The sequence below is a fragment of the Magnolia sinica genome, chromosome 9 (assembly GCF_029962835.1).
Source record: "Magnolia sinica isolate HGM2019 chromosome 9, MsV1, whole genome shotgun sequence".
In the NCBI taxonomy this organism is placed as follows: domain Eukaryota; kingdom Viridiplantae; phylum Streptophyta; class Magnoliopsida; order Magnoliales; family Magnoliaceae; genus Magnolia; species Magnolia sinica.
This window is the reverse complement of record NC_080581.1, coordinates 7,441,269-7,459,866: the sequence shown is the minus strand read 5'-3', so window position 1 is coordinate 7,459,866 and position 18,598 is coordinate 7,441,269. Positions and strand designations below refer to the sequence as shown.

Below are 18,598 nucleotides of genomic sequence, written 5' to 3'. Positions count from 1 at the left end.
CCCTAATAAACAAACTTATCAAACTGTCAATTTGACCTAGTTTCGTATAAATGATCTTAACCACCCAAATTAGACGACATTGATCAGATGGTTAAGATTGCCAGATCTGTGCAATCTTTCCATGATAGTTGACGAGATGCGCATTGGACGTAGTGGACAATTCAAATTGATCAAATGAACGGTAGAAGCATTCCAGCGCAACTAGGAGCACTATAACTTACAGTGCCCTAGAACATTGGACTATGAAATCTACTTCTGATATTAGATTATCACATTTTTTTTCATCCTACCAAAGTGGTCTAATCTTAAATCAGGAGTAGAAAGAAGAGTGTATGTATTGAAAAGAGAGGTGTCTAGATATCAATTCCCTAAAGAAAGTAGATTTTATTCCCATACAGAAGAAAATGGAAGGAGAGAGCATGAGATACATCCCATATACACGTGATTTTATTATTATTAGTATTATTATTATTTTTTAATCTTGGTGGAGAAGATGGAGAGCATCCTTGCTTTCTCCGGCGAGCGATAAGACGGTGGCTGCGATGTGTTTGGAAGTGAGGCCCGCCTCTTCGATCTGGTCCTTCGGTGATCCATGGTCGATGTAGCGGTCTGGGAGCATCATAGCCCTCCACTGCAAAACAAATTTCCATTTATTTCTTATCAAGAAGGGTATGATTTTTGAACTGCAGGTGTTGGGCATCAGGTGGGCCCAGCATGGCATGTTGCTGGCCCTACTTATAATGGCTTTGATCTCAGATTCCACAAATGATGGATGATCCAATGCACTATCTATGTCTTGTGTTATGGTGTATAGGGAAGTGACCATAGTCCGAGCACATTTTCAACGGTGATGATGGTGGGCTAAGTGTATGGCCCACCAATCAAGTCCAAATCCGCCGGTACTATATTCTGAACTATTTATCTCCTCTTATCAAAGCTATATAGACGACACCAAATACATGGTGTACAATCTAGGAGGTTTTCATAGAATGTGGGGCCCACCTTCATCAAGTAATGCACATTGTAAACATGGCCCATATATCAGAAAAATCGAGGCAGTACAGCTCATCAAGTGGCCCACAAATGTATTTGAATTTGGACCTTTTGATTTTATTTTATTTTATTTTTTCTAGCCACCCATTTTCCTTGTGCACCCGTTCATCAGACCAATATTAGCTTGTGACCCGTTGCATGTTAACAAAGTACACTACCTAATGAATGGTTTGGATCTCTTATAATGGTAGCTGTGATGTGGGCCCACATTCTATTGGAGTGATCCAACGGTCAGTCTATGCTTAATTTTTTGGCCCAACAAATAAACCAGATGTCCCTTGCACCCACTTTGCAAATTTTCAATTGAAGCCTAATTAGGGCCCACATGAGCTTGTTCTTGGGCCGATCTTGGCTCGGCCCATTTCCAAACCTAAAACATAAAGGGAGAAAAATACCTTGAGATTTCCATCCAAGAGCCCATTCAAAGCTAAGAAATGTGACACATGCGATCCAAACCCTCCAATCGATCCTTCTTCGACCGTAATGAGGATACTATGCTCGCGGGCTAGACTCCTTATCAGATCAGCATCGAGCGGCTTGCAGAAGCGTGCATCCGCCACTGTGGCCGAAATGCCGTGCTCTTCTAGAATCTGACTCGCTCCTAGGCAGTTCTGCACCATGATCCCAAACCCCAAAATGGCCACCTTGCTTCCCTCCCTTACTATCCTTCCCTTTCCAATCTGATTTCAAGTTGGCAATATCACAAACACATTAGGAGGAAACCCACACGTGAGAAATATGGCATGTGTGCACATGATCTGGGCCGTTCATCATGTGGGTCCCACCATGGACGTTAGTTATGGCCCACATGATGAATGGCCTTGGTGCAATGAAGTAAAAATACCTCTAATGGAGTCCCCTTGTTGCCTGGTGGGAGGGGTGAGCCGATGCCGTTCCCTCTTGGGAATCTGAAGCAGGATGGCCTATCGTCAATGGCTGTGGCAGTGGCGACCATGTGCATGAGCTCGGTCTCGTCGGATGGGGCCATGACAACCATGTTGGGCAAGCACGCCATGTAGGTGACGTCGAAGGCTCCGCAGTGAGTGGGTCCGTCAGCCCCCACCAGGCCTGCCCTATCGAGGGCGAACCGCACCGGAAGCTTCTGAAGGTCTACGTCATGGACCACCTGCAACAGCACCACCACCACCCCTGAATCTTCATTTAAAAAAAAAAAATAGCCATTGCACTTCCCACAGAACAACTGGTCCATTGCAGCACACAAGCAAGAATGTATGGTGATGGCATGTGGGGCCCACCAACCATCGCCGGCTAGACGGATGAGGTTTGGCTAGTCATGCTGCCACCATGTGGACCCCACCATGATGTATGTGTTTTATCCACACCGTCCATCCATTTTGAAAGATTATTTTAGGGCTTGGTCCCAAAAATGAGGTAGATCAAAATCTCAGTTGGAGCACACCATGGGAAAACAGTAGTGCTCGAATGTCCACCATTAAAAGCCTCCTGGGGCCCACTGTAATGGTTATTTGACATCTAACCTGTTGATTAGGTCACACGGACTTGGATAAAGGGTATATATATATATATATATATATATATATATATATATATATATATATATATATATATATATATATATATATATACTTATCCAAAACTTTTGTGCCCCCATGAAGGTTTTAATGGTGGGCGTTCGATCAACACTGTGCGGTCCACTTGAGGTTTGGATCAACCTCATTTTTGGGCTCATATCATAAAATGATCTGGAAGAATGGGTGGACGGCATGGATGAAACACATACATCATGGCTAGTGGCAGGGTCAGTAGCCAATCCGTTTCCTGGCTAGATATGGGAAAGGTGGGCCCACTTCCAATGATCACATGTGGATCATTCCTTTTTAAACTAATATGCCTGTGGCAGATTTGTGAGAGATCCAGGCCGTTCATCAGGTAGACCTCACCTTGTATGTAGCATGGACAAGAATACACCTGTTGACCACATTGGTAGGTCGAATGTGGACCAATGATCCATTCTTTCCAACCATCCATTTCTCCATGCAAAGCTAACTATCCTGATGATCGAACGGTCCAATTTTCAGGCCGTAGAAAATAAGTCAGGCCCACCTGATGAACGACTTGGATCTCAAGAAAATGACTCATATTGTCGACCGTTCATTTAAGTAGCTGTCTGATTTCTCCATTATCGATTACCTGATCATACCCTCTCTGTAGAAAAGAGGAGTAGATTGCACAGAAAGGCTTAAGGCCTTCTGTTGCTAGGCCGGCCGCGAACGTAACAGCATGCTGCTCAGCAATCCCTACGTCGAAACACCGATCTGGGAAGCGTTTCTGGAATATGTTGAGACCCGTCCCTCCGCCCATGGCTGCATGGATGGCTACAATGCTACTGTCTTTCTCCGCTTCAGCTATCAGAGAATCTGCGAAGTAGTTGGTGTATGCTTTGGTTGGAGTTTTGGGCTTCATTTGCTTCCCCGTCTTCGGATCGAACTTCACAACACCTGCAAGATATAGTAAACAGGGTTAGTTGATTCATGAGGCTGTGTTTGGATGTTAGATCCAATTGGATTGTAATTTGCAATCAATCAATTCAATAAAGAGAAAATGGCTAGTTTCACTCACCACTGTTTTGTGTACAACTTAAAATGCTTGCAATGTCTATTTGAGTTCGGGTTGTCTTCATAAATTAAAATGTTGTTAGCCCCACTTCAATCATTCTTGATTTGTTTGAGCTGTGAATGAGTTCAATTTATCACCCAAACACGCCCTCAGTTGAAATTTGACAAGGTCGAGTCGACTCGGATTAGTTCTTAGTTGAATCAACTCATCGTTAATTAAAATGGTGTTACCCCCTCTTAAACCATTTCCGATTCAAACGAACTGCAATTCAGTTGAACTGAGCATCTAAACACCCCCTAAATTAAAATTTTCCAGGTTGAGTCGACTCAGCTGAGTTCTGAGTAGAGTTGACTCGTCATGAATCGCAACTGAGTTCAATTGAGCATCTAAACGCAACCTAAATTGAAATTTGACCTACTCAACTAAGCTCTATTGTGTTTTGATTTGAGTCAACTCATCATAAACTAACATGGTCTTACCCCCACTTCAATCATTTCTGATTCAAATGAATCTCAATTCAATTCAACGGAGCATCCAAACTCACACAAAATTGAAATTCGACCAAGTCGAGTCACGTTGGTTGAATTCTGAGTCGAGTCCACTCATCATGAATTCAGATGGTCTACTTCAATCATTTCCAATTCAAACAAATCACAATTCAGTTCAAATGAGCATAGAATCTCACTCTAAATTGAGATCCCACCAAGTGGAGTTGACTCAAAAGGTCTTAGGGGTCCTTATTAAAGCCTTGGAAATCTTACCATGCATCTTATCGGCGGCGATTTCTGCCGGAGCATAGCCTTTTCCTTTCTCTGTGATGATGTGGATGAGAACCGGGCCGGGGGCAGGTGTGGCCTTCACCTTCTCGAAGATGTGGACGAGATCTTCGACGTTGTGGCCATCCACTGGGCCAATGTAATAGAGTCCAAGCTCCTCAAATAAAGTGGCCCCTGATGCACTCAGCATCCCTCTGGCATATTCATCAACCTTCGACGCCACTTCATGCGTCTTCCCTCCGATCTGCTTTGTGATACCCTGTCGATACATCGAAAATGTTACTCAGCATGCCTCAAGAATGCTGGTTAGCGCCTGAGTCATGATACATTTAAAATAACAATAATAATAATAAATTTTTATTTTTTTTTTTTTTAAAAGAAGAAGAAGAAAGAACCCATGATCGGCCTGTTTGGTGAAATTGGCTCACGGCTCTAAATCTATCAATTCTGGCCCAGTGGGAATGGGACTCTATCGAGCCCTAAATCTGGCCCTAATGGCTGAACATGCACCTAGAAGTGGGCTGCTATGGACCAAAGCTGGTCAGGCCGATCAATGATCCTCGCAGAAGAAATGTATTATGATTACCTTAGCTGCTTCGCGTAGCTGGCGAAGCTTTGTGCTGGACTGGAGTCTTGTGAGAGCCCTAGTTAGAGCTCCAACAGGAGGAGCCGGACCATCGACGGTTGCAGTTGGAAGTGATACTTGTTTGTTGTCGTTCAAGACGATGATGATATTGGAATCCAGATAACCTGCATTATTCATTGCCTCGTATGCTTGGCCCGCTGTCATGGCTCCGTCGCCAATCACCGCAATTACATGATTTTTCTTCCCTAATAAGTCCCGACCGACCGCCATTCCTACGCAGGAAAAATAATTAAAAAAGCAGAAAGAACATGGCCATGCTATCATGGATAGATTATTTAGGTTATGCTATACTGGACTAGTTATAATGTTTATAACTTGCTAAACACTTGGAAACAGAGAGAGTAAAAATAGACTATGACACATGTATGGAACTTAAAATGTGTTTGTTTTTCCATTTATCACTATAGTGGTAATAAGTAATGATGACCTCTTTATGCTTTTTGGTAAGCGAGGCCTTGAAATTTGGAATTGCCTTTTCGAAATCAAATGAAGATCGTCTGCGTGAAATCTATAGACCCCACCATGATCTATGTGTCCGATCCACGCTATCCATCTGTTTTACCATCCTATATTAGGTCATAAGAAAAAAATGAGGTAGGTTATAAGCTTAAGTGGATCACACCATAGGAAACCATTAGTCTAATGACGTCACTTGTAGAAACCTGAAAACTTCCTATGGCCTCTAATGATGTGCATCCAACATATTTTTAAGGTGAGATAGACATGGACAAAGAAAAATCATAAATATAACCTTCATCTAAAGCTTTTGTTGTTCCTAGGAAGTTTTCAACGTAGGCATTCAAATCTCCCATTTCAAGTGGTGTGCTTCACTTGCACTCCGGATGCTTCTCATTTTTGGATTCATGCCCTAAAATGAGGTAGTAAAAATGTTAGATGGCATTTGGATTAGACACATTCATCATAGTAGCATAGGTTTTAGTTTTGCTTCCTTAGATATTAGCCCCAGAACAAATTAAAGGACTGGTTGTCAATGTCCTATGGCTGGCTGGCATGAACTTGATAGGTATATAATAATTACTTATTTACTATTATTTATTATTTACCGTCATTTAAGGGGCAAATGAAAAAACAAACAAGTACATGTGTACTCATGGCGCATGTGCTTATTGACACATTTAGTACAATTAAAGGCAATAACGACACGTGAGGTACTTAAACATGAATAGTCACACATGGTACATTTGATGCCTATCGTAGAACATTTTGTTTCTGCACAGCAGGATCCCGAGTCAACTATTCTCACCATTATTGCACCTTTTTTCACACACTCATGCCCTGGTGGAATTTCACCACCTATGGGTACTCGAACCCTTGACCAGGTGTTGAAACTCCCAAGAGTCCACCACCAGAGCAAGAGTAGGGATCCTGTCACAACTTTTCTTTTTTCCTTGCATAAATGGATAACCAGTCCATGGATGGGTACTCCGCCTTGGGTAGGCATGCCAACTTGTCCAAGAATACCCTATAACCCTCTGACTTTTGTGAGGTTCATCATAAAGTTTTTGTTATATTTTCTCATTTGGTCGTCTCTCCCTGACTTATTTTAAGGATTTGAGCTCAAACACATGAAAAATTTGAAACTCAAGTAGGTCATACCACAAGAAATAGTTGAGATGGAGACACCCACTATTGAAACAATGCTAGGGCCATCGTGATGTTTGGATGTCATCCAACCCACATACAGGAACCATTTGGCAGCATGGAATTGGAGGGATCCGTAGAGACTTGTTGTTTGCCGAGCTATTGTAATCAGGAATTAAAGATATTTGAATTTAAGAGAAATTGAAATCCTCCAAAAGTGCTCCTTTCCAACCCCCACCTTAAAGCTATATATGAATTAAAATCCTTGATTCCAAGGGAGTTCAAATATTTCAAGGGAGTTCAAATCCATGCTGCCAAACGAACCCTAACGTGATTCCCACCTGAATGAAGGGAACACACACACACATATATATAATCTGGTCCCGAAACTTGTGTGACCCCAGTAAGGTTTCAACGGTGAGCGTTCACTCACTGGCGTGGCCACTTGAGTTTTGTATCTATTTCTTGCCAACGGAGTGGATATAACACAAAACTAGTGGTGGGTCCCACAAAGCTCACGTCCCCTAGAGACAACTTGTCTTGCATCGAAGCCGAGGGAGACATGACATCAGAACAAAATGTAAAACACACGTACAATAAATTCATGTGCCCGTCGGTCTCAGTGGAGTCGGCTTCCACTCATCGTGACTCACCACCTAACACATGATTTCGCTACTGGTGGGCCCAAATCATCCATTTGGTGAGACCAACAAAGTCTGGCCCACCAAAGGAGCAATCATCACCATCAGTACGTGTTTTGATGCGACACTTCGCAATCTAAAGGTGGTAGGTTCTAATCCTCAACAAATCACTACAATCCCACACGAGTGCAAGATCCAAGCCGTCCATCAACTGAGCCACACCGTGTATATCCCCTGGCCAGACTGCTCTGATAATCAAGTAGGCCAAGGTCTACGAAATAACTGGAAAGCTAGCATGCAACCATCTGTAAAGTTTGTGGCCCTTCTTGATGAGCGGAAGTGGCCAACTTTGAGGAAACACATCTACAATGTTGGACCCACCTAATGGACGTTTTGGATCCCACATCCCTTACCCAATTGGTACACGTGTGAATTAGCAAAACCTCAGAAATCCCATACCTAGACCAGCTGAGATGCTTGTAGAACTATGGCCAGCTCCAAAGGCATCATGGACACTCTCATCCCTCTTAGGGAAGCCTGCCAGCCCTGATGTTTGCCTGATCGTATGCATCCGCGACCGCCTTCCTGTCAATATTTTATGTGGGTAGGCCTGAAATGGACCCAAAATTTAGATTGTCAATCAACCGTCACTAAATTACCCACATCCCACAATGAATTACAAGAAAAGATGATGGAAATTATGATAAAATACAATGGTCTTTACCTGATGGCCCACATCCCATATGATCTTATCATCTGGGGTGTTGAATACATGGTGTAGTGACACAGCAAGCTCGGCGACACCGAGGCTCGCACTTAAGTGACCGCCCGTCTTCGACACAGTGTATACAATCTCCGTCCGGAGTTCGTCGGCTAAATTCTCCAGCTCCTGAAAGAAGAAGAAGAAGAAGCTGAGTTAGTGAGAAGATCATGTCATGGAGTGTACAGGTTCGTATGTAGCACATGAGCATGGATTGGCTACTCGTCCGAGTCGACTCGATGAGAATTGCTGAGTCTTCAGTCCTTGGGCCAGGGGGATTCAAAGTGGGCCCCACCAGAGGAACAACTTGAAACTTACATTCATATGGCTTGGCATTTCGCATGAAAATCTAAAAAATAAAAATTAGTAGGGAACTGATATTTACACCCTCAATTAATGCATGTATCCTTTTTCTTACTTTTCATATAAAATAATATCGCCTACAGCTGACTGCACCACAACTTGTCATGCAAGCCGAACTTTCCCGCCATCTCTCTATTTGTTTAGGACATCCGTACAATGAACATGGTAGGCCCCAGTAAGAACATCACCTTGTACAAAATTCAGGCCGGTCAGCTCATCAGATGGGCCACACCATTGGACTCAACATACAGCCAATGGTTTGATGCAACATTACAGGTGGGATCCATCTAATGAACGGATCAGCCTTATTTTCAACACACGAGATCTTAATGGTACGGCCTACTGTTTTCATGGTATGGATGTCCTGTACAAGATAATCAATTCTCCTTTTCTAATAGCAAAAAGCATAAACGGGGTGTATGCATTAAAAAAAAGGGTGTATATATCATCTCCTGAAACCTATGTAGAACGTGTATGAAGCTGTTTCCTTACTCTTGTAGAGAGATTCTTCATGTGAATTGGGTAGTTTATGGTGTCTAAGATTGGTGTAGAAGGCTTTTCTCCAGAGAAATCAAGGGTTCTTGGAATCTCCTCTTGTTGCTGATCATTCCTTATAGATATCTTGCTATCTTCATTTGAATCATTTCCCTTGGCTGTGGCCACTGCATACAGCTGCACCCATTTGACAAAAAGATGAGTTGAAATGTTGGCTCACTTACTGCATGATTGATGTTCCATACAGTTTTAGGATGTTTTATGCATAGTTCTGAAACCCGGTAACTCGACTCAAAACTCGTCAGAGTCAACTCGTCAATATTGACTCAGTCAGGAACTCGATAAAACTCATTGAGTTGACTTAAAAATTTGGTTGACTCAGCATGACCCAACCAACTCAGTCAGGCTGTCAATGGGTACCCAGACACGTCGGTACCCGATGGACCCAAACTGATTTTAATTGGTTCGGGTCCCACTTTTTAAGCCGTTAGGAAAGCAAATCAGGTTTGGGTTTTACCCTCTGGACCTGGTTAAAAATCGGGTCTAGTCGGGTTCGGATTGGGTCCATTTGAAGGGCCTGGTTAAACTCAGATCAGGTCAGGTCTAGTTGGGTCCAGTTGATTTTAATAGTAAAGTTATACATATTTAATATATATTCATTATTCTTGTTAAGTAACTGAGTCACTAAATTGAATCAAAGTAACCAAGTTACCAAACTGAATCGATCCGAGTTCGATTCGAGTTGGGTTCAATCCGAGTTGAGTCGAGCTCAGGCAAGCTCAAACTCGGTTCGAAATTTTTTCGAGCTCAAAAAATCAGCTCGACTCGGCTCGAATTCAGTTTCGAACCGAGTCGAATCAAACCTTTTCGAGTTGAGTCGAGCGAGTTACCGAGCTAACTCTGCTCATGTACAGCCCTACTTATATCTAAGAGAGCCCTTAGAATGCATGTTTTAAATCAGCACATGTGAGTGCGATCTAATCCATCCATTGAATGACCCCAACCACATAAATGCTTCTATTTGTCCCAAACTTACATTCAAAGACCCACTGATTACATGATAGGTCCTTAACTCGATTGGATCTAGGTTCAAGTCTTCTGAAACCAGACCCATACCTAGCAAGACCCCGACCCAGTTAGCCCAGGTATGAGTAATAAATGATCCGATTGTACATGACCCGTTGATGGCCCTATGCGTACACCTTCTTGCTAGGGAGTCATGCAACACATTCATGCTAAGAATTGGTTATTTTATGTACTACAGCTATTCCGAGCATTTTAAAATTTCAACTCGTGTTGAATGCTTTAGTCGCTTTATTTAGTCTTTATTTATTAAAATACTCGGTGGAGTCAAGTAAAGACTCAACCAAGTCTTCAAGTTAAACCTGTTATGTCCGAATTTGACGTCTCCTAACAAGACATCTTCCTTCGTGTGGGTGCATGTGAAGCGTAGTGATTTTAAGTTTTCTCACTTGTCCTGTAATATAGTCTGTACAAGGAAGAGCATACGTAGAAAGAGATATTTCATTAATTAATTTTCTGGATGTTTTTGGTACGAAAGTTTCTTACACAAGTGAGAGAGATGGAAGCCTCCTATTTATATTTCTTTTATTTATAGTGGAGAAGAAAACTCCGTGTTGTTATCTCATGAAGTATGTATGCCATCCATCTATATGGGATCCACCCCACGTGTGGGGGTGTGTGTGCGTGTGTAACCCATAGGTGGTGAAATTCTACCAGCGTGAGCGTGTGGGGGCTGTACCTCGTGTGTACATGTTTATATATATATATATATATATATATATATATATATATATATATATATATATATATATATATATAACAATTGGTATTAGAGTCAAAGGTGAATTTTATTTTTATTTTTTCCAATTGTGTTTTAGATGGATTGATCAAGTTCTTACAAATTCGAGGTGCCGAAGTTCGACGAATCCAATTATGTGTTATGGAATTGTGATGATAAATAAAGTATTGGTGAAGGAATGGCGTGCAATTGAAATTCGATGAAAAGAAAATAAGCTTGTAAAGAATATGAAAAACAAGGTATTTGGGGAGAAAAATCAATTAGAATGATAAATCTTCTTTTTACACTAGATGATTACATTTTATTAAGTGTTTGAAAATTGATAATAGAGAAAAGTACATACCAAAAGAATTTACAAATTTTTATAGTCAGCATTGCATTAAGAGGTAATACATGGTGCCTCGTACTTTACAATAGAACAATGTTAGAGAATGTATGAACCATATGCTAATGAATCATACTAAGAGCATACTAGTTTGGCTAGGCTCGAGCAATATAAAGTCATTTTTTATATTGATCACGTGCAAGTGTTATTCTGTAGCAGACCCAACCTGGTTGGATACTAAGTCTAATTTAGTTTTCAAGTTTTCAAACTAAGGTGTCGGTTCTATTTAGGTTGTTGGTACTTTTCGTGGTGTTTGGTTGGTTGATTGTACCATCAACCTGATGGGCCTTTGTTATGATGGTGAGTGGTGTGAAACTAGGACAGCAATCGAATCCTCTTGGTGAAATGTAGAGGTGTACACGAGTTGAACCAAGTCGATCTTGGCACAACTCGACTCGGCTCAGCTACTAGCTGACCCCAGCTCAAACTCAACTCAACTCGGTTTGGTCAGCAACTCGGGCCAGTTCGAGCCGAGTTCGCCTGTGCAGCATTTTCACAAACACTTGGACTGCACCTTCAAATTCTCGGTGTATGTAAAACAACAGCAGCGATTTTACAGGTATTTCATCAAACACCTTGTAGGCAACATCAAAATCAAGAAAAATTGGTATTTGTTTCCTATACATACCTTCGTTGCCACCAACCGACACTTTGTTGAGTCATTTCATCAAACACTTGGTGAGCAACATCAATATCAAAGTAACCGAGTCACCAAATTGGTTCGATCCAAGTTCGATTCAAGTTGGGGTTTGATCCAAGTTGAGTCGAGCTCAGGCAAGCTCGAACTCGATTCGAAATTTTTTCGAGCTCAAAAAATCAGCTCGACTCGGCTCAAACTCAGTTTTGAACTGAGTCGAATCGAGCTTTTTCGAGTCAAGTCGAGCGAGCTAACCGAGCTAACTCAGTTCGTGTACAGCCCTAGTGAAATGTGGGCCGTTGACCTTTTATTTCAACCCTCAGTTTGAAAGGTTCTGATGGGCTGGTCAGGATTAAGTAACGATTGAGAAGTTTAGGCATTAGAGGCTGAATCAGTACTGGATCCAAACCATCCATCTACTGGGTTAAGTTCATAATCCAACATCACTGAACGGGTGATCTAACCATAATTTTTGGAAGTTGATCATTTTTCATATTTACCATCCATTCGAAAGCTACTGTTTTTGTGGTCAGGATAGTCCGTCCATTCAGTGTGATTTTTTAAACATGGCCATTCACAAGATCCACCGATTCACCTACCACATATCACTCCTTGGGCGATTATCACCCAGCACACGCAAGCTTGAAATAAAGGTGGGGTCCATGGCTTTCGTGTGTGTGGACATCCCAGGAAACGAAGGTGATGGCCACTCCCAAGGATCCATCAGGCTCCTACACTCCCCGCATGTGCCACTATGCAAAATGAGGCCCACCAGGTCATTGGGTGGGCCACAAGTATATAAGTTGGACATTTTTCAAACAACTCGAAAAACAGTCCACTTTCAATATGTACACATGGCCCACCTGATGACTGACTAGCCTGATTTCAGGCATGTTACATGTGCAGTTGAGCTGAACTGATGAGTGGCCTACATGTCGCAGAGACATGAAAGATAGGCACTTTTGGAGAGAGTAGGCTTAAGACGGCATTGCATTTGCATGGCTCCGCAGTCTACACGACATAAGCATGAAATTATTTTTAAAAACAAGAAAAGAAAGGCAGCAGTACCCAAAAAAAACAAAAAAACAAATCACCGTACGGCATTTTCTATTGCCAAAGTTCATATGCATGGAACACGCGGATGCACGCGGATTGCCTGCCACAAGAAGTAGGTGGGGCTCAGCGTGATGCTTGTGATAAATCAACGGTCCATTGTTTTTCCTGATCATGTTATGACATAGGCCCAAAAACATAAGGGAGATCCAAAACTCAAGTGATCCACATGATAGAAAATAGTGAGGATTGAAAATCCACCGTTGAAACATTCCTAGGCCTACCGATGTTTTGTATCAGGTAAATGTTTATATTTTCAAGTTTGGCATGTAAACATTGCCCTGAACCCAGGAAGTTTTAATAGTAGGCATTTTCCTACCCACTTTTTCATGTGATGCAGCTTACTTGTGTTTTGGATTAGCTTCATCTTTGGACGACTCATGTCCTAAAGGGTATGTCCAAATGGATGTACGGAATGGATTTCTTATTATGTGGTCCCACCTAACTTCTCGTCTCAAAACTTCCCAGGGTGGAAAGTTAGGTGGGGGCCACTGTGATGTTTGTAAGCAATCTACTCATTCAATTATTTTCCAGACCAAAATTAAATAGGATACAAATCTCAAGTAGGCCACATGAGAGAAAACTGGGGATTAAACTACCGTTGAAATCTTACTAGGATACATCTTAATGTTTATATGTCATCCATACTATTTATAAGATTATTCCAATTCAGATGAACTGAAATCATAAAAAACTTAGTGTGATACAAAACTCCTATGATCTCATGAATGTTTCAACTGTGGTAGCCATTCAATTCCCATTATTTCCTCTTGTATGGATCACTTGAGTTTTGGGATCTCCCGTGTTAATGTTCCACTTTCTTAAAACCAGCTGACAAAACAGATGTATGGAGTAGATTTCTCACAAACATCATGATGAGCCCCACTTAGCTTCCAAGCGCAAGTTCACAGACAATCCACATCCTAGAACATCCTACCGGTGAAAGATAACGGAGCCCATCATGGATAGATCTCTGATGAGAATTAGATTGATCCACTCAATAGGTCGGCCATATCGTCAATTTGTACGGTCTGCCACTGATTTTGATGTTTCACCCACCTGATGAGTCGATTGGCCAGATTTTTCATTTCACATGATCTTCACAATGGATACTTCCCTTCCGATGGCTCATGTTTCCCAAATATGTTACAGTTTTTCAGAAAAAGAGGACAACCGTAGGTATAATTTCTGCCCTTTAAGTTCATATTAAACGTCCTTAACCTTTTAAGTTCATGTTTCCCAAATATGTTACAGTGAGGTGACATGCTTGCTGGATCCAAGGCAAAGCGGAATTATTTGATACGGTGGCTGCATATATATGGGACTTCATAGACAGACCCTTAAAAATTATACACGTGGCATGTATTAACTTGCATTAAACATACTAAAATTTATGGAAATCACCATGGCTTAATCATGGACCCGAAATCAGATTTTTTTCAACAATCTTAATTAATTTAAATTTGTGGGCAAATGTTTGTTAAAACATGATCATTACATATTTTCCATTTTTAACCATCCAATAATTCAACTCAAAGGTTTTAGACATGATTTTCACCATTCCCTTGGGTAGACCATACCAAGTGAATTTAGAAATTTTTGACATAACTTTTACCATCTCCTTGGGTGGGCTACACTAAGTGACTTTTTATGCATGAAAATCACTATTCCTTCAGGTGCGACCTATCTGACAGTCCCCTCGGGCTATGATATAAAGTGGAGTCGTACACCTGATGGATGGAATGGATGCCATGAACACATCATGCAAGCCCTTCAAGGGTTGACCCCACCATAAGTTACGGCAGCATCAGCGCTACTAGATCGAACATAGAAAATAATCTACATAAGGGGACTTGATAAACCTTAAGTGAGGGTATAACCCCGCTTTGAGACATTTATTTACTGTGGTTTCTTAATCAAAATGTAGGTTTTAAAATTGAATTGATTAAAGTTACGTTTGGATGCATAATTGATGTAGAGCTGGTCACGGATAATTTTTTGGCCAAGATGGATCAAAAAAGGCCCAATCAGAGATGAAGATGATCTGGATTGTCAAAATTTAAAACGGATATATCTCACAAACCAAAATGACTTATCGGACGTACAATATATGATTTTGGGGTAGGACAAGCTACTTTAGCCACCCAACCTCGCTATGCCGAGTTACGTAAGCCAAATTTGTGAAATACCATCAGATCGATGGTCATTTTTCCATTTTAATTCTATTTTTACTATAAATAGTAAGTTTTAGTTTGATTATAATTTTTCATCCGTTGTGCTTTAGAAATTATACCCAACATAACATGAAAAGTATTTAGAATAATTAGTAGAACATGGTGATGAAGCCAAATAGGACACTTACTATTTTTAGCCAAAAACCTGCGCACTAGTAGACCTCATGACCGTCTATAAATAATAAGTTTACTATTTATAAATAGTAAGTTTACGATTTATAGTAAGTTTACTATTTATAGTAAGTTGCGATTTCTAAGAGTTTTAATAATAGTTTGATTCTAAAATTTCTTTCATTGCTTAGTATCCCTATTTATAGGGTTGTGAACTCGTTTATTTCAATCATCAAACATCAATCAATTTCGAATTTTATAGAATTTAATTTTTATTTTTCTTGTTCTGTGGATTCGAAAAGTCTCTCTGAAGAGTCAAAAAAGTACCATGGATTCGGAGTAGTTATCCCGTTGAGGTGCTCGACCTCACATCCTTCCCGCGTCAATAATTGAATTGAATTATTATATTCAATTAATGGCTTATTTGACTTTGCTTTTAGAAAGTGTAGAATTGATTTTTAATAATTAAAAAAAAAATAAAAATTTACCGTGGAATTAGAGTGAAAGATTACATTTATATGTGTACAGCCAATTAATTTGATGTAAAATATTATGAGAATTGAAGATACTTGGTGCAACCAAACGCACCATAATCCGTAAATCTGAATACTGAGGAAGGTATTCTAGAATCGGTTGTTACATCCCTCTGCTGAACTCAATTCCATGGTGCATCCAAACGGGAACAAAGCAAGTGGATAAAAAATGCGGAAGAGAGACATTGGTATGGGGAGTGAGAGATCATGACCTTGCGCTTGTTCATGCGAAGAGATTTTGACGTGGAGATGAGCTTCCTCGTCGAATTCTCCGGTGTGAAATCCGACCACCGAAGCATGCTGCCCCTCGTCAGAATACCACAACATGCAGCCATCTCTCTCTCTCTCTCTCTCTCTCTCTCTCTCAGAGTTGAAGAAGAGAGAGGAAGTTGAAAGATGCGAAGAGGAGGGTTTGTTACGCTGATGAGATTTGTGGGACTTCAGATGGCTTTTTAAAGGAAGTGGAGGGTGGGAGTAAAGGGAATTAGGTAAGATAATTTGGTTATTGTTACTTTTACTGTGGGCCTTTCATTGCCCCACCTGGAATCATCTGGACCATTGAAATGGAAGCTTCCACATTGGATTGCATAAGGCCACAGAGTCACCCTGGTCGGACGATTTCAGCTATCAGATTCATGGCTTGCGAAATGGACTGTGGGACCCATTTTAGTCCCGCCGGCTGTTTTGCTGGCCCATTTCGGATGGTTGTGATCACTAGATGATTTCGGAGAAATGGACAATCAATGGTGGGTCCCACATCCATTTTCGGAAGTGGATTGGCTGGTTTACCATACACCACCTACCTGGCTAGTGTGTTGACATCACCAAGTTATGTAGGTCCCATCATGAGGTATGTGTTATATCTAAACCATCCGTTCAATTGCAGAGATTTTCGTAAGGCTTGAGACGAAAAATAAGATAGATCCAAATATTAAGTGGACCACAGTGCAAAAAGAAGTGGGGGATTGAACGTCTGCCATTGAAACCATTTTGAGGTCACAGAATTTTTGGATCAATATGATTTCTTATTCATCCAGCTCTTTGTGACCTTATGAATGGATTGGATGGAAAATAAACGTTATGGTGGGCCTTATGAATTTTTTAACGGCGCGAATCATTGTCTTCACTCCTATTTGTGGTGTGGTCCACTTGAGCTTTGGATATCACTCAATTTTGGAATTGTGGTCTAAAGTGATCTCTTCAGATGGATGAACGGTGTGGATATAATAAATAAATCATTGTAGGTTCTATGCAACTTAAATCTCCTTTGAACTGCTAGTACAACTCGGAGTAGCGTAAGCGCTCGTCTTCGCACGACACGTGCCCACACCAGCGAGGTCGCTGTGTGTGGTACAGCGTCCGAAATCGGATTGCGTACTGAGTTACTCAGTACGCTTGTATCGTACTGAGTAAACTCAGTTGGGACTATTTTGAATGTGTGTGGGTTATCCACGCCGTCCATGAGTTTTTCCAGCTCATTTCAGTGGTTGAATACAAAAATAAAGTATTCGAAAACCTCAAGTGGACCACACCACAGGAAACAGTGGGAATAATGATTTCCACCGTTAAAACCTTTCTGGGGCCCACAGTAATGTTTATTTATCATCCAACCTGTTCATAAGATCACATAGACATGGATGAAGGAAAAACATAAATAAAAGCTTGATCCAAAACATACGTAGCCCTCAAGAAATTTTCAACGGTAGAATCTCAATTCTGACCGTTTCCCATGGTGAGATCCACTTGAGAGTTTGATATACTTCATTTTTTGTATCAAGCCTTCAAATTAACTGTTAAAATGGATGGACGGAGTGGATAAAATGTATAAATCATGGTGGACCCCAACGTGTTTACTCAGTAGGCTTACCGTATTGAGTTACTCGGTATGCAATCCGCTTCCACAGCATCCAATCCGCACCCTCGAAGAGGATTGGGTGGTTTAACTCACGCCAGCTATATAGCTGCTCTATTAACGCCAGCAAATTTTGTGAGTCTGATCACGAGGTATATATTATATATAATTCGTCCATCTATTTTGCGAGCACGTCCTAAGGTTCCAGACGAAAAATAAGACAGATTTAATTATCAAGTGGACCACACTGCAAAAAGCAGTGGAGTATTGAACGTCTCCCGTTGAAACCTTTCTGGGGCCAATCCGCTTCCAGCTTCCATGGATGATCAAAAGGGGAGTTGTTTCTTTTTTACTGCATCAGGATCATGGGAGAAATGCTTACAGTCAGTTATAGTGTTTCTGGTTTCTAGTTGCATCGGTTCTCTTGGAAGGTCCAATCGATCAATCTGAACTGTTCATTAAGTATAGAACACATTCCATGAACTACCATAAAAAATTTTAACCGATCAGATGGTCCAATTCATTCTAGATTAGGCTTTATTTTCTGTACCCATCCTTTTTCCAAGCCATGGATGGTATAGCTATGATCGCCTAATGAAAGTGATTCTTTAGAATCATAATCAATCCGTGATGAGTCCTAACACGTAGATGGATCAAATTCTTGATTAGACCTATTTTAGTAAACGATCCTGACCGTCCATTTCAATGGCCATTGATCAAGTGGTCAATATTTTTCAGGTTAGCAAACATCATAGCCCATAAAATGTACGTTGGACCTAAAAACCAATCCAGACCAGCCAATTGGACTATCTAAAGTGTCCCAATGCAACTGGGAGCACCATAACTTGTAGTGCTCTGAGAACACCAGAGCATCTCTCCGGTCATGGACGCCAGTTGATTTTAATAGTGCAGGATCAACCTAATCTGTAGTGTTTGGTGCAACCACTGTAGGTGGACCCCACCTTTGATCGCCCCCA

General features: G+C 41.1%; 1 protein-coding gene across 1 annotated transcript; it reads right to left on the bottom strand.

Annotated features, from left to right (window-relative positions):
• Positions 1–317: 317 nt before the first annotated feature.
• On the bottom strand, positions 318–16,154 carry LOC131256794 (probable 1-deoxy-D-xylulose-5-phosphate synthase 2, chloroplastic). The gene is made up of 10 exons (XM_058257836.1): positions 15,982–16,154; positions 8,932–9,111; positions 8,041–8,205; positions 7,776–7,926; positions 5,014–5,285; positions 4,413–4,686; positions 3,226–3,533; positions 1,898–2,179; positions 1,449–1,733; positions 318–631 (listed from the first exon to the last, which is right to left on the bottom strand). The coding sequence occupies exons 1-10, from the start codon at positions 16,102–16,104 to the stop codon at positions 476–478; spliced, it is 2,196 nt and encodes a 731-aa protein (XP_058113819.1). The 5' UTR covers positions 16,105–16,154; the 3' UTR covers positions 318–475.
• Positions 16,155–18,598: the final 2,444 nt, after the last annotated feature.

Bases quoted from the DNA above. Each gene is read 5' to 3' on its own strand.
- LOC131256794 (XM_058257836.1), bottom strand. From the start codon at position 16,104: ATGGCTGCATGTTGTGGTATTCTGACGAGGGGCAGCATGCTTCGGTGG. The intron at 5,286-7,775 runs GTATGGGATTTC...TTTCCTGCGTAG, and splicing joins AAGCATCTCAGCTGGTCTAG to GAATGGCGGTCGGTCGGGAC. The intron at 3,534-4,412 runs GTAAGATTTCCA...TATATCTTGCAG, and splicing joins CGCCGCCGATAAGATGCATG to GTGTTGTGAAGTTCGATCCG.